The 15,971-nt window shown below is 33.0% G+C and overlaps 1 protein-coding gene across 1 annotated transcript; it reads left to right on the plus strand.

The window, feature by feature from the left end:
* Nucleotides 1-6,715: 6,715 nt before the first annotated feature.
* Nucleotides 6,716-14,367, plus strand: LOC127127902 (uncharacterized). Its single transcript, XM_051057176.1, has 5 exons — nucleotides 6,716-6,970; nucleotides 13,004-13,359; nucleotides 13,433-13,594; nucleotides 13,730-13,838; nucleotides 13,918-14,367. The coding sequence occupies exons 1-5, from the start codon at nucleotides 6,877-6,879 to the stop codon at nucleotides 14,106-14,108; spliced, it is 912 nt and encodes a 303-aa protein (XP_050913133.1). The 5' UTR covers nucleotides 6,716-6,876; the 3' UTR covers nucleotides 14,109-14,367.
* The last annotated feature ends 1,604 nt before the right edge of the window (nucleotides 14,368-15,971 follow it).

The following is a 15,971-nucleotide window of genomic DNA, read 5'->3' on the forward strand; positions in this document are numbered from 1 at the left end:
AGAGGCTTATGTGTCACAACCTCCTGGATTTCAAAAAACGAATCAGGAAAGGATGGTGTACACATTACACAAAGCTTTGTATGGACTGAAGCAAGTCCCTAGAGCTTGGAATCTGAAAATGATTCACTTTTCAAGAAGCAGTGATTCCAAAAATGTGAGATGGAGTATGGTGTCTATGCTCAACATAATTCATAAGGAAATATGATTTTGGGGTGTCAGTATGTTAATGATATATTGCTAATAGGAAGTTGTGAACATGAGATAGCTAAGTTCAAGAAGGGGCTAATGAATGAGTTTGAGATGACTGATCTAGGAAATATGGTTTATTTTCTAGGAATGGAGATTATGTACTCTGAGAAAGGCATAATTGTACATTAGCTGAAATATGAACTTAAGCTTCTGAAGAGGTTTGAGTTGTTGAATTGTAAAATTAATGTCACACCTGCTGATACAAATCAGAAATTGGATTCTGATTCTGATTCTGATGGTGACGATGTAGATGCAACAATGATCAAGCAGTTGGTAGGGTCTCTGAGGTATTTGTGTAATACCATACCTTATATTTGGTATGCAGTTGGAATGGTGAGTAGGTTTAGGATTAAACCGAAGTGGTCTCATTACCAAGTTGTTCTTAAAAATTTGAGGTATATAAAGGGACCTCTAAAGTATGGAGTTTTATTCCCTTCTGATGCTGAAACTGACTTAGAACTTCTTAGTTACTCAGATTCTGATTGGTGTGGAGACAGAGTTGACAGAAGAAGTATTTTTGGGTACTTGTTTAAGTTTATGGGAAGTCTTATTTCTGGGTGTTTCAAGAAGCAACCAGTTGTTGCTCTGTCAACCTGTGAAACATAATATATTGCAGGTGTTGTGACTGCATGTCAAGCTGTGTGGCTTCTGAATTTACTACAGGATCTGAAGATCAAAGTAAACAAGCATCTAAAGTTGATGATTGATAACAAGTCTGCAATTAATCTTGCCAAGAACCCAGTTCCTCATGGGAGAAGCAAGCATATTGAGACTAACTATCCCTTTCTGAGAAATCGGGTTCATAATGGAGTGCTAGAAATTATGCAATGTAGCACCTAGAAGCAACTGGTAGATGTTCTGACAAAGGCAATCAAGACTGATCAGTTTCTCCATTTGAAGGATGGAATTGGTGTTGTTAGTTTTAATTAATCTGAATATGAATTAAGGGATGGTATTAGAATTAATTTATTTTCAGAAACTTGTTGACAAAGTTTGTTATAGGGTATTTTAGTATTTTCTTTAAGTCCCACTTGTATTTAAGCAAGTGAGCGGTGTGAGCATTATTCATTCCTTTTATTGTGTGTGTGTGTGTGTGTGTGTGTGTGTACAACCTTTTGTAACCATTTTAAGAGTTGTGGAAGTTTGTTATTATTCTCTTTTCTCTCTCTTATTTCCATTGTTCATTTTTATCATCTTGTGCACCAACAATATCCATTTGATCCCATAACACGTCTTCCTCTTCTCGTTCTTGGTCTTTTTCATTTTCTCCTCCTTTTTAAGGCTCCATATTAGTGGAGTTGTCTCATTACAAACATGTGGTGGGCGTGTATCATGTCGAATAACATATTTTATCTCCAACACAGGTGAATCATTCTGAATTTTATTATTCTTGTTTCCTCAATAGTATTCAACAAGGAGCTCGACTAATCGCAACCCCTTCGGCATAAAAGGTGTGTTTTCCCCCTTTTATACAAATCATTTTTATCCATAGATTCCTTCTTCTCGCCACTATAATCCTTCTATTTTGTTTGAATATAAGAATCATTTCCATCATCAGATTCACCATCACCATCATCAGATTCATCATCATCATCCGAATCTAAAATCAAGTTTTCAGATATCAAACCACACCTTTCAATTGTCATCATCAAAGCATTCATCTTTTTCAACTAACTCACCAATTCCTCCATTTTTCTCACTTTCTACTTCATTTTACTCTAAATTGTTTTTCACACATTCTTCCAACACTTCTTCACCACCATTTTCAACAATTTTGTCAACCTCAAATTTGTCCTTGTTACGCATGCAACCAATCCTCATCTCCAACCTCATCAGCATCAGCATCAACATCAACACAACCCTAAAAAATTTCTCATCACGAAACTTCTCCCACTCTTGATCTCCTTCCTCGTCATTGTCAATGCAAATAACGTTAACTTGTTCATGCAACACAAAAGATTCTTCATTTGGCTTCCTTCTTTTTTTATAGCTCAAACCCATATCACTTTTTTTGGGCTTAGATTTCGAAATGCAATCCCTTGTCAAAAACAAAAGAGCAATAACAAATGAAAAAAAAAACTTTAGGTTTGTATGGTTATAATGAATGTGTTTGTTTATTTTAGTTGCAAATGTATATGTTTCAGTGGGTAGAATAAAATAGGCATCTGCGTCGTTGATTCTTTTTTAAAATATTGTATTATACTTATGGCGCCAAAGCAGAAGAGGAGTCGATCCATGACCAAGCACCAAAATTAAATATAAAGTAGTTTATGATATTTTCCTGTATTGAATTTATAATACCTTTTGATTCTAAAAATGAAAATTTCACATCTGAACTTGAACTGGAAGATGAAAAGGAGCTTTCATCTTCTTCTTTTCAAGTGATATAGGCTCTACGATCTTTAACATATTTCTCCTTTGTCGTATAAAATTCACTATCCTTTTTCTTGTGATGTTTATTGAGACTCGGACATTTCGATCTATGGTGATCTGATTTTCCGTATTCAAAGCATGTGATATATTCATTTTTTCTCTTATGTTTCTTCTTGTGCGGGTGTGATTTCTTGAAATTAATCGGATTTTTATCGAAATACTTGAGCTTATGTTTCCTAAAATATTGATTGTAGCGCTTGACGAATAACCATATATCTTCTTCTTTAGAATAGTCTTCGTCAGAACTATCACTATCGTCCTTACTTTTCTTTGTCCTTGACGCCAAAGCTATATAGGATAGATCCCACATTTTTTCTTTTGTCTTCTCTTTGTTTTTCGACTTTACTTCGCTTTTGAAGAGTCCTTTTAGTTCATTCTCATGTTCGGTCAGCTTTCCAAATATTTTATGATATCTAAACTACTAAGATCATTTGATTCTTTTATGCCTATTACCTTTGGTTGTCATTCCCTACACATAGATTTCAATATTTTGTTAGTATAATCTTTGTTAGAAAAGGTGTTTCCTAAGTTGTCTAACTTGTTGATTAAACTGAGACAACAATTCTGCACAAATTCCACGAATTCTCCGGGTTCCATATGAAAAATATCATACTCCTCTGTCAATATATTGATTTTAGAATTTAACGTCTTTAGTTCCTTCGTAAATGATTTGAAGAGAATTCCACATATTTTGTGCACTCTTATGATGTGAGACAGAGTAATATACTTTATCCCTTAACACGAAGATAAGTATATTCGTCACCTTCAAATCATATGAAGCCTTTTTATTTCATCATCGGTCCAATCTTTTGGGAGTTTAACAACATTATCGACCTCGTTTTTAAATATATATTTTAATATTAAAAAAGAGATTTAACCTTTTAGCCACTACGCCAAAAACTAGAATAGACAGCGCACCTTAGAGGGCGCTTTATTACAAAAGCGCACTCTAAAGTGAAGCGAAAAAATAAGGAGCGAACAACTGGAATAGACATCGCACTTTAGAGGACGCTTTTGTAATAAAGCGCCCTCTAAGGTGAAGCGAAAAAATAAGGAGGTGATAGAGGGACAACAATACAGGGCACTTTTTAGAAAGCGCCCTCTAAGGTTACCCTTAGAGGGCGCTTTTAAAAAAGCGCTCTATAAGTCCATGTGCATTTCCAGTTTATAAAGCGCTTTTGGAAAGCCTTAGAGAGCGCTTTCATAAGCGCCCTCTTAGGCCCCCTTTAGAGGGCGCTTTTTTTCCACAAGCGCCCTCTAAGGTCCCCTTTAGTAAACATTAAAATTATAACATACTGCGCGTTTTGTTATTTCACTCTCTGTTATTTTCGTTCTTTTTCACGTTAGGATTCTCACAGCTACGATTTTCGCTACTTCTAAGGCGTTCTCCTTCCACCTCTGTTAGATCGACGTTTCCTCCTTCTATTAATTCGTTGTTAGCTGTTCGATTTTGACACCATAGGTATTTTTCTAATCTTCATATTACTTGGTTTCTCTTCTGACGTTCGCTATTGTTCATTTTTTGTTTCATTTTTCTTGGTTCATACATTTATTGAGTATTCTCAACAATAATTATTGTGTTGCAATGCTAGCAATGGAGACTAGGCATTATGGGTAATAAGAGATTAATCAAAATCTCCTATTGCAGGTTTCTTCATCTGCAATGGCTTTGAGTCTTTTGGTTGTTTCAATATCATTCTACTTGAAGGTAATAATAATTTTTTTGTTTGTTATATTTTTTAAACATTTTTTTTGTTTATTTTTATATATACATAATACATTAACTAGATATTACACATGCATTCATGCATAAATGTTCAGAAATTTGTAACACAGATTCACAGGATTATATATCAGTAAATTCTTCTTTATATTTTTGGTTTTTTATATGGATAATATATTTTATGTTGAATATGCTCTCAGGAATATATATCACCAAATTCTGATTTATATGCGACATTGAGCCTCGTATCGGTGGCTGGAGTTGTGGTGTGTAAATACAACTTTATTACACAAATGATGGTTTCTATTGTTTGTTTCCCTAACTTCATTATTATAAACTTTCAATTTCTTTCAGGTCATGGTTATTGCATTCTCTCTGGTATTAGGAGCAATGCCATGGATTATAATGCCTGAGGTACAATTTTCTTCAATAATAATATGCATGACAATCATATATGAACAAACCTTTGTTGTAATATAATGTGATAGTTGATGTGTTGAATATATTTTACATAATAGATTCTTTCGATTAACATCAAAGGCCTAGCTGGAAGTTTTGCAACACTTGCCAATTGGTTCTTTTCCTGGTTGGTTACATTAACAACAAATTTGCTCTTGGATTGGAGTTCGGGAGGTTTGTGTGCATTACCTATGTTAATTTTCTATAAATATCTATTGTTTCTAACCAGAAGCTTCCTATGTTTTTATCAGGAACCTTCACAATATATACTGCAGTGTGTGTTTTCACAGTAGAATTTGTTGCCATTTGGGTCCCCGAGACAAAGGGAAAAACTCTTGAAGAAATACAACAGTTTTTCAGATGAAGTTTCCTTTCGAGTAGCACTTCAGCTAGTGTTCACTCATGTATTCACATTCATATTTTTTTTTCTGAATCAACTCAATTCATTTTTGTGCTCTTTAGTCTTGTTAAATATGAAAAATACCAAAACAGTGTGATTTTCTAATCTAGCAGCATACTTGCATTTTTGTTGTAATTGATTGATTATAAACAAATAAATGAAAGAGAGTGGTTATTATACATTTCAATTAGAGTAGCAGTGGTTTCGGTTCATGACATTTCAAATAGCAAGAGGATCATATAAACAATAAGCATATATCAGTATTTGTATTTTAATATTATAAAAGCATAAAAAGAACCTTTAGTTGCTCTTGTGAATTATAACAAGCAGCTGTATGCCATTTTTTTCTGGTTACCTCTTGTGGCTGCAACATAACCTGAAATGAGAATATGGTCACAGAGACATGTGATGCATGTAAATGTTAAATAACCACCCACTTTAGAGGGCGCTTTCCAAAATAAGCGCCCTCTAAACCCTTTAAATTTCCACTTTAGATGGCGCTTTCCAGTAAAAGCGCCCTCTAAACCCTTAAAGATTTCCACTTTAGAGGGCGCTTTCCAGTAAAAGCGCCCTCTAAACCCTTAAAAGTTTCCACTTTAGAGGGCGCTTTCTTTAAAAATCGCTCTCTAAAGTGGCCCTTAAAGGGCTTAAAGAGCCACTTTAGAGAGCGCTTTCACTAGGAAAAAAATCGTTGTCTTTACCTATGTCAGCGCCAGATTAGAGGGCACTTTAAAGCGCTGTTATAGGCCAAAAAAACGTCATCTTTTCCCTTATTTGGCGTAGTGAGCGTTCGTAGAGGTTACACAAATCTGACGCTAATAGCGTCGGTGTCGAAGTCGGCGCTAAAAAACTAAGGCTAAAACGCTTCTTTCGGGTAGTGTTTCTTGTCTTAGTGCACAAATGTGAGAATCCTCGGGAATCGGAAGAATACATATCAATATGTCGGATTGGGTGTATGTATAAACTCGTGTCAAAATTGTTATCATCAAGATTGAGGATGGTGATACGGAAGTTAGTTTCAACCACTCAAACTGCTTTTATCCCTGGTAGATAGATCCTAGATAGAGTCCTGGTAGCTAATGATCCGATAGATCTTGCAAAAGAGAGAAGATAAAATCTATGATATTGAAGGTGGACTTTGCTAAGCATATGACTGTGTAAAACGATATTTTCTGAGAAACCATTTCAGGAGTTTAATAAATCAGCTCAGGGGAAGAGTTGCAAACAAGAATCTTGACATTATGTGGATGACAAATTAATGGTGTATTCAGAACAAGAGGAATGCAATATTAAATTTGACAAATAATTTAATATGTAGTGATGCGTACGTACACGGAGTAGACATCATGATGACATTATTAAAGTCAATAAAGTTTGGTAAACTCATGAGCAACTTTCTTTGCAATTTCAATTTCAATTTCTAATTATAATAACACTTTAAGGAACTTTCCTAGAACATCTCTTGTACCCATTTGTTCTTAAACTAACATATTCAAAACTTGCCAATATTTCAATTATAATAATTGTTGTTCTTTTCACCAATTCAACCCAAAGGTATCTGATTCTTTAACCTCTCTCAGATTCAAAATCTTTCTTCAAATATATTCTAGACATGCTTCGGTGGTTACAGATGTTTCGAATCTGCAGTGTTCAGCCATGTCATATGCAGAGAAATCAAGGAGCTGGTTTTCGATATTTACATACAGGTTCTTTCATTTTTTATTCTGATTATATTTTATTATTTTTTTTATCTTTATTAAGGCTATTAATAGTATATGATACTAAGTATTAAGAATATAAGCCACGTTTGTTTGAAAGAGATGTTTTCTGTAGAATTTAATAGAGCTCTCTTAGTTTTAATTGCGTATAGACTTATATAACATTGACCATGTCATTATCAGATTAAAAAATAATTATATTAAAACAAAACATAATACTCTTAATTACTTTTCATTCAAACTTGGAATTATTAGGAGTTTTAGTGAGAACAGGGTGCTTCATAATAAATTTAAAAAGTGAATTTATTATTAAAAATAGTATACATCAAGTCATATTTTAAATTGAGAACAAAAGCTGAGTTCAATTATATATTACATAGTGGACACCACACATTCTTAGAAAATGTGTCAGATTTATTATTCAATAAAAAAAAGTTCATTGCATTTGAAGGATCCACGTCAACGAGAAAGTAAACAACGATCCTTCGCAACAAATTTCTTCTTTTAAAAATCATTACAATTCTTTATTTTATCGAGACTATATACATAGAGTTGAGTATATGTAGACAAGGCCATCTTTTGAGGGTCTATAAGATTTCCTATAGGATAGAGTTTCAAATTCATCACGATTAAATTGTGAATAAATAACGGTCTTATATCTAAAATTGTCAAAGACAAAATAATTGATTTTAAACTAAATGGTCATGGTAAGTTTCGAACTTTGAAAAATCAGATAAAATGTTTGTTATAATACAGACTTAAAATAAAAACCGTAAATTTTTTTACCCTAAACAAACTTTTATATAATACAAAAATAAAATAAAGTTTATGATAATATTTATCATCCGATTTGAAGTTACTTTAAATATAATCTATTATTTTGTCTTTTATTATTTTTTAAAAATAATCTAACATGTATTTAAATTGGATTAATTACTATACACCGTTAGTGTAAAAAGATTTACACGATCGATTCATCACCATCACTCGTTTGCATTATTTTATAGGTTTTCAAAATAAAAGTCAAATTTATTTTAATATCCAACGTCTAAGATTAAATAACTGTGTAAAATCCTTTTACACTGTCAGTATATTTTAATTAGATCCTTTTTAAATACATATAAATTTAAATTAATCAAAATAATATTTAAATACCATATATAACACAAGTTAATAGAATATACTATATATTTTTCTTTAAAATAAAGCTTTAAATAATAAAATATTAATTTGTTTTCATTAATATATGGTAATGGAGATAAAAAATTAAATATAATATAAAAATCAAATATAAAGAAGTGTGATGACTTAATTGCTGTTTTTGAATAAAATAACATAAACAATATAAACATCACTAAGATTCTTAGATTTTTTAATTATACCAGTCAAATAACTACTTCTGCCTTATCGAGACTAGGCTGAATGGATATTGAACATTTTAATGTTAAAGTGTAATTCAAATTCACATTAGTTGTATTTAAAGTTTATTTGAGTTTCATTTCATTTGGTTCTGATTGTATAAATACTGAACATAGTTTTCAGTTTGTAAGTGACTCTGATCCATAACTAGTTTTCAATTATGTTAATTACATATTTGTTTTTCTCTCTTTTCATTTTCATCGTCTTCATCTTATACTTTGTGCTTCAAGAATTGGTATCTAGAACTCTAATTCAGATTCATAACGGAAAACATGGGTGTACGTGAGGCGTGTGTAATTAATTTCATTTATGAAATTCAAAGTGAATTGAAGTTGGAAACTGAAACAAGATCACATTTCTGCATTCTAAGGGATTGAGAAACACGAGTGTTGGTGAATTTTTGAGTGAATTTGCACAAGAACGAAGATGAATGATTGAAACGGTAGTTTGAACAAAAAACTTCCAATCTTTGATGGAAATAATTAGAATTGATGGATGATTCAGATGTGTGTGTTGTTTGGCGCTCAAGATGTTCTTGATCTCGTCAATGATGTGTATGTAGCTGTTGTAGCAGATGCAACTGAAGCACAAAGAAATACACATTTAAAGATAAGGAAGAAGGATCAGAAGGCTTTGTTCTATATCCATCAATGTGTGGATCTGAATGTGATTGAGAAGACCGTTGATTCAACAAAAGTGAAGGTTGTATGAGACACACTGGTACGTTGTTATGAAGGTGATGCCTTAGTGAAGAAGGAGAAGCTTTAGTCTCTATGTAAGTAGTATGAGAACCTCAACATGAAGAACAATGAGAATGTACCTGATTACATCTCCAAAGTGATTCTTATCACAAATGAGATGAAATCTTGTGGAGAGACTCTTTCTTAACAAGTAATCATTGAAATGGTATTGAGATCACTTACTCCTCAACTTGATTACATTGTTGTAACAATTGAACACTCTAAGAACCTTAGCACCATGAGAATTGAAAAGCTGCAAAACAGTTTAGAGGCACAAGAGTTGCGTCTGACAGAGAGAAAATCTGAAAGAGAGGTAGAACAGACTCTGAAAGCATTTTCTAGTAATAAGAATAAGAAGCAATCTTGGTTAGAGTCCAAGAAGAGACATGGGGGTGGTTATCAGAAGTCAGAAGTTTTCAACTCTGATGAGAAAAGTTATCAAAGGGAAAGGAGAAATTTGACCAAAAGAAGGTTCAATGATAATGTTGTAAGAAGTTTGACCATTTTACTGCTGACTATTGGTCAAACAAGGAAAGGAAATCAGAAGAAGCAAACATAGTTATATGAGATTCTGATGATAAACATGTGCTATTGGTGGCTTCTGAATCTGATGGTGAATATTTGGTAGACTGGTGGTATATGAACATTGGCTTATGAAATCACTTAATTGGAAATAAGCAATGCCTGATTAATTTTGACTCTAAAAGAGGACAAAAATTAGATGTTTTAATCATAAGTATCTGAATGCTGAAGGAATGGGAAATGTCAAGGTCAGAGTGAATAATGGAAAAACTGTTATGATCAATGATGTTTGGCATCTTCCTGGTATGAAGAGCAATTTGGTGAGTGCATGTCAGCTAATTAAGGAAGGTTTCTCAGTTACTATGAAAGACAATCTCATGAAGTTGTATGATTCGGATCAGAAGCTGATTATGCAATCTCAATAGGGAAGTAACAGAACATTCAAGGTGAATGTTGAAAAGGATGAAACTAAATGCCTTAGTGCAGAAGGTGACAGTGAGTTGTGGTACAAGAGATTGGGGCATCTAGACTTCAGAAGCTTAAGGCATTTGAGTTCTAAGAAGCTAGTACATGGCATTCCTAAGATTGTGACGCTTGAGAAGTCATGTGAGATATGCATGAAAGACAAGCAACCTAGATTTCCATTTGCATCAGAAGTGGCTCTAAGAGCAAAATATGCTTTTGGAGTAGTGTATTCTTATGTGTGTGAACCATTTAAAGTACCTTCACTTGGAGGAACACAAGTACTTTGTGTCATTTGTGGATGAGTTCACATCAATGACATGGCTAACACTCATCAAGTTTAAGAATGAGATGTTTGCTGAGTTTCAGAAGTTTAAGGTGAAGGATGAAAAACAAAGTGGTTAGAAGCTAAAAATTCTCAAAACTGACGGCGGAGGTGAGTACAACTCTACAAAGTTCAAGAAATATTGTAAGGAGAATGGATTTGAGCATGAAGTTACTATTTCATACACTCCTCAACACAATGCTCTTACTGAAAAAAGAAACAAAACTTTGCTTGATATGACAAGGAGCATGCTGAAGGAGAAGAAGCTTCATCACACCTTGTGAGGAGAAGTTGTTGCCATTGCAGCATATGTGCTAAACAGTTGTCCAATCAAGAATCTGAATAAAAAATTTCTTTTTTAGAAGTGGACTAGAGATAAGCAAAGTGTGAGCCATCTGAAAGTGTTTGGTTCTATTTGTTATAAACATGTACCAAATGCTAAAAGAAGGAAGTTGGATGACTGAAACAGAGCTATATTGCTTATAGAATACCACAATACATGTGCTTACAAGCTCTACTATCCTATCACTAATAAAGTTGAATTCAACAGAGATGTCATTATGAAATAATCAGAAGCGTGGGATTGGAACAAGCCTCAATCCAACTCTGGCGCAGTGTTAACACCTAAGTTAACTTCTGAAGATATTTCAGGCTCTGAAGGAGAATCTGCCTCTGAAGGAGATTCTGAGTCTGAAGATGAGTCAGTGTCTAAAGGTGACTCTGATGTTGAAGAAGAGTCTGAAGGCGAGCTTGACTCTAAATGTGAATCTGATTTTGATCCATATTTTGATGATGATCCAGACTCTAGTGGTAATCTTGCAGCTGAAGGTAGCCCAACCTCTATAGTTAGTACATCATCTGATAATGTTCCAGTGTCTGAAGAATATTTTGAACAAGTTCATAGATCACAAAGAATTAGACAAGTACAAGGAAGATTTGCAGAGTTTGACATGTTGGAAGATATTGAGATAAACTCTAAAGAGGAAGTCATTTAGCGTGTCATGTTGGTAGACTCTGAACTAGTAAGCACCGAAGAAGCTCTCAAGTTGAAGGTCGTGAAAGAAGAACTTGAGGCTATAGAAAGAAATAAGACTTTGAAGTTGATTGAGCTTCCAAAGAACAAGAAAGTCATCGGTGTAAGATGGGTTTATAAGTTGAAACTGAAGCCAGATGGATCAATGGGTAAACACAAATCAACGTTAGTAGCTAGAGGAGTTTTACATAAATCTAGATTAGAATATGTTAAGGTGTTTGCTCTTGTAGATAGATATAAAACAATTAAACTGGTGATTGCTATAGCTGCTAATAGAAATTGGCTCATTGAGATATCTCTATAATACCAGGCTTGGCATCTGTTATGCAGTTGGAATGGTGAGTAGGTTTATGAAAACCTCAAAGTGGCCACATTACCAAGCTGTTGTCAGGATACTGAGGTACATTAAAGGGACTCTGAAGTATGGAGTTGTGTTCCCTTCTAGTGCAGAATCTGATTCAGAGCTAATATGCTATTCAGACTCCGATTGGTCAGAGTTGACAAAAGAAGTAATTATGGGTATTTCATCCAATATTTGGGAGGTCCCATTTCTTGGTGCTCCATGAAGCAATCAATGGTTGCATTGTCAACATGTGAACCTGAGGACATTGTAGGTGCTTTGTCTACTTGTCAAGCTGTTTAGATTCTGAACCTATTGCAGGATTTGAAGATTAAGGTGAGCAAATATGTGAAGTTGATGATTGACAAAAAATTAACTATAAGTCTTGTCAAGAATCCAATATTGCATGGAAGGAGCAAGCACGTTGACACAAAGTTTTACTTTTTGAAAAATCAAGTTCATAGTGAAGTGATTGAAGTTACTCACTGTAGCACTTAGAAGTAGCTGGAAAATGTTTTGACCAAACTAATCAAGATTGAACACTTTATCAATTTGAGAGATGAAATTGGTGTTGTTGATTTTAGTCTTGAATGTGGATTAAGGGATGGTGCTAAAATGTAATCCAAATTCACATTAGTTGCATTTAGAGTTTATTTGAGTTTCATTTCATTTGGTTATGTTAGTTTTCTGTTTGTAAGTGACTCTGATCCATAACTATTTTTCAATTCTGGGAGTTACAAATTTGTTTTTCTTTCTCCCGTCTTCATCTTCAACCTTGTGCTCCAACATTTAGAACCTTGTGCTCCAACATTTAGAATATAGAGGAAAAAAACCCTTATAAAATTCAATTTTAAGTCTAAATTCTATATTTTATCAATCTTTTCGGATTAGTCCATTTTAGCGACTTTATGAATTTGAGCTTCATAGACCATGTGACTATTTAACATGGGTTTATATTACTTCTAAAAATTCATTTTAAATTCAATTAAAATTATTTGTAACATTAATTAATTTTTCCCATTTAACTTTTTTACCCAAAACTTACCATACATATGTTTTTAATTTAATACTATCAATAATAATAATATTTTATTAACTTTAAAAAAAATTGACTTTGTATACCCACCTCCACACATGATTCCTATAAAACTAACCATAAGTCCTCTTAATTTACATACAGCGAAAATGGATTTAAGAGAAAACCAAATTGTGGAAAACCAGCATCATCCAGTTATGTACCAAAACGTCGTCGTAATGAGGCACAGCGAACGCATCGATAACGTCGAGCCATTATGGATATCCACAGCCACGCGACCGTGGGATCCGCCACTGACTCAACCGGGTCGAGTTCTAGCATTCAAAACGGGTCAAGGTATCCGAAAGAACCTCGGATTCCCGATTCATCAACTGTTTGTCTCCCCTTTTCTACGTTGCGTCCAAACTGCTGCAGAAATTGTCATCGCTCTCTCCGCCGTTGACGATGCCGGTGGAAGTGTCAGCCGTGACGACATTTCTTCTGATCCTTCAAAAGTCAAGGTTAGAATTTGTTTGGCTTTTTACTTTTTGTTAAATTATATGTGTCATAAATGAATGGTTTTCAAAATTGCAGGTATCTATTGAGAATGGATTATGTGAAATGCTAAACACAATAGCTATTCGGATCAACGTTGCTCCAAAAGATGGGAATTTCAGTTTTGATATTCCACAGCTTGAAACCATGTTCCCAAATGGAACTGTGGATACTAATCATGTAGTTATGGTGCATAAAGAGGTATATCTCTGAATTTGATTTTCATCTTAATTTTATTATTATTTACTTCCTCTAAGATTAGTCTATATAGTTGTGCAAGTATTAAAACATATTTAATAGAGCTGATGAAATCTTATTTTTTTTTATAAACCTCAGCTACCTAAATGGGAAGAATCAGTTTCGGAAGCAAATGTTAGATATCAAGAAACAATTACAAATCTTGCAGATAAATATCCTACTGAAAACTTGTTGCTTGTTACACATGGTAAAAAATAACTCTATTCTGATCCATTTAACATTGTATTTAGTTGGTGGTTTTTTTTAATTGAGTTGAAGTTTTGCAGGGGAAGGGACTCAAGTGGCTCTTTCTTCATACACAAAAGATGTTGTGGAACATAAAGTGAAATATTGTGGCTATGTACAACTTAGACGTCCTATATTTAAAAGTGATGATTCTTTTATTGGTGGAAAGTTCAATTTACTAACTCATATTGGTCAAAATGGGGTAAACTATATTTCTTCACAAGAACTCTGAGTAAGGATATAAACTAAACTTCAAAACTCTTCATGATGTTGGACTAGAAATGCTTTTGAGGTAGTTTTTATATTTCAATTTGTTTGTTCCATCCAGTTGATTACGATGATGTTGTGATTTGTACTCTATTAGTTAAGATTCTTTTCTCATTGGATAATAAAAAGTTAGCAAAGATGTAGGAGTTGAACTAGGGTAAACATACTTACCGTACTTACCGCTGTTGGACATTAAATATTTTTATAGAGATTTGTTATGATTATTGATTCTTTTTTATCTTTTTGATTAGCGAAACGAAATGATTGTTGATAGAAGAATTTTGATTTTTTTTTAAAACTTTGCTAGTATAAAATAAGTTTGAATGAGTGAATCACCTATCTTTTTTGATGGATTCATTGAAAAGATTCATTAAGAATGTCTACTTAAAAAATTCAAGATAATCAAAACTATTTTTAAGTTTTAGTTCAATTGTTTAATCTTTGTATATTGTATATAAACCTCATCGTTTGAGTTTTAACAAATGATTAGAATTTGGATTTATAAGAAATTTATCATTAAATATATCTCATAGGTCTAGGACTACAGAAATTAATCAAGCATTGAAAAGAATATTCGGGTGAAGATTATCCTACCTACTTAGATTGGTTGAATTTTATTTTAGATATTAGGATCAACAAATTTTTGGACAAAAATAATCGAGTGAGAGTTATCCTATCTATTATGTTTGGTTTTCTTTTACTTCATTTATTTCATTTTCCCGGTCAAGAGACATATAAAATATCAAAAGATTGATATTTTTGTAATGGTAAATTTCTTTATCATGGTTTAATATCATTTTTCATTCTCTATCTTGTATTTGAGGTTTATTTTGATTTCATAACTTTAAAAAATTATTTAGATCTATTATATTTTAGTGATTGATTTAAAATACAAAAATCAATTACTAAACTATTTGTGATTTTATACCGAATTGTATATAAGTAGAAAGAAAGTTTGCGCATATTTCGTTTTTTTAAACTAATCAAAATTTGTATTTCAATTATTTTCTGGGTCCAATTTATAAAAATAAATATTTATTTTTAGATTTATTAAGTAAACAATATATTTGAATAAAATATAAAGATAATATATTAATTATTAAATGAATTTAAAAAATAATGTTTTTATAAATAAGCCTAGAGATAATATTAATGGAATAAAGTACAACAGATGAGTAGATGCATTTTATGATAGATTAATTTGACATGAGTCACACAACCATCAAAACCCTCTCAAAAGATAGATGAAAAACATGTCAATCAATAGAATGTAAACCTATTAAGGTTCCTTCTCATGAGGTGGTCAAAGCAGTAAATAGCACTCTTCTTTCTATTAAAAATGACATGACAAATTGCAACGATCAGTGCATAATAGTGAAGCCATTTGACATCTTTGCCTCGTCATAAAAAATAAACCATCTTAATAAAAGTAGTAAAGTAGGTCAGTTATAAAAACAATTTAAAAGCGCAGAACACACCCTTTACCATCACAATAGTACTAATGTGGATTTTTTTTTTTAAATAACCATGTTTTTCAAAAATAATACGAAAATAACCAACTTTTCAAAATAACCATGTTTCCCCAAAAATATAAGAGGAGGCGCCAGATGCATTGGCGCACATGCACTGGGCCTCATGAAGAGGCGCCAATGCTTGTGGCGCCTGCATGGCCCTCCAAAGGGAGGCGCCAATACAGCTGGCGCCTGCATGGCCTGTGTGAGAAGGCGCCAATACAGCTGGCGCCTGCATGGCATGTGTGAGAAGGCGCCAGTGAAAGACATTACCATTGCACCACAGACTCTTCATGTTAATTTGTTTCATCATATAT

Source organism: Lathyrus oleraceus, chromosome 3 (assembly GCF_024323335.1).
Source record: "Lathyrus oleraceus cultivar Zhongwan6 chromosome 3, CAAS_Psat_ZW6_1.0, whole genome shotgun sequence".
NCBI classification, from domain to species: Eukaryota; Viridiplantae; Streptophyta; class Magnoliopsida; order Fabales; family Fabaceae; genus Lathyrus; species Lathyrus oleraceus.

Bases quoted from the DNA above. Each gene is read 5' to 3' on its own strand.
- LOC127127902 (XM_051057176.1), top strand. From the start codon at position 6,877: ATGCTTCGGTGGTTACAGATGTTTCGAATCTGCAGTGTTCAGCCATGT. The intron at 13,360-13,432 runs GTTAGAATTTGT...TCAAAATTGCAG, and splicing joins CTGATCCTTCAAAAGTCAAG to GTATCTATTGAGAATGGATT. The intron at 13,839-13,917 runs GTAAAAAATAAC...GAAGTTTTGCAG, and splicing joins CTTGTTGCTTGTTACACATG to GGGAAGGGACTCAAGTGGCT.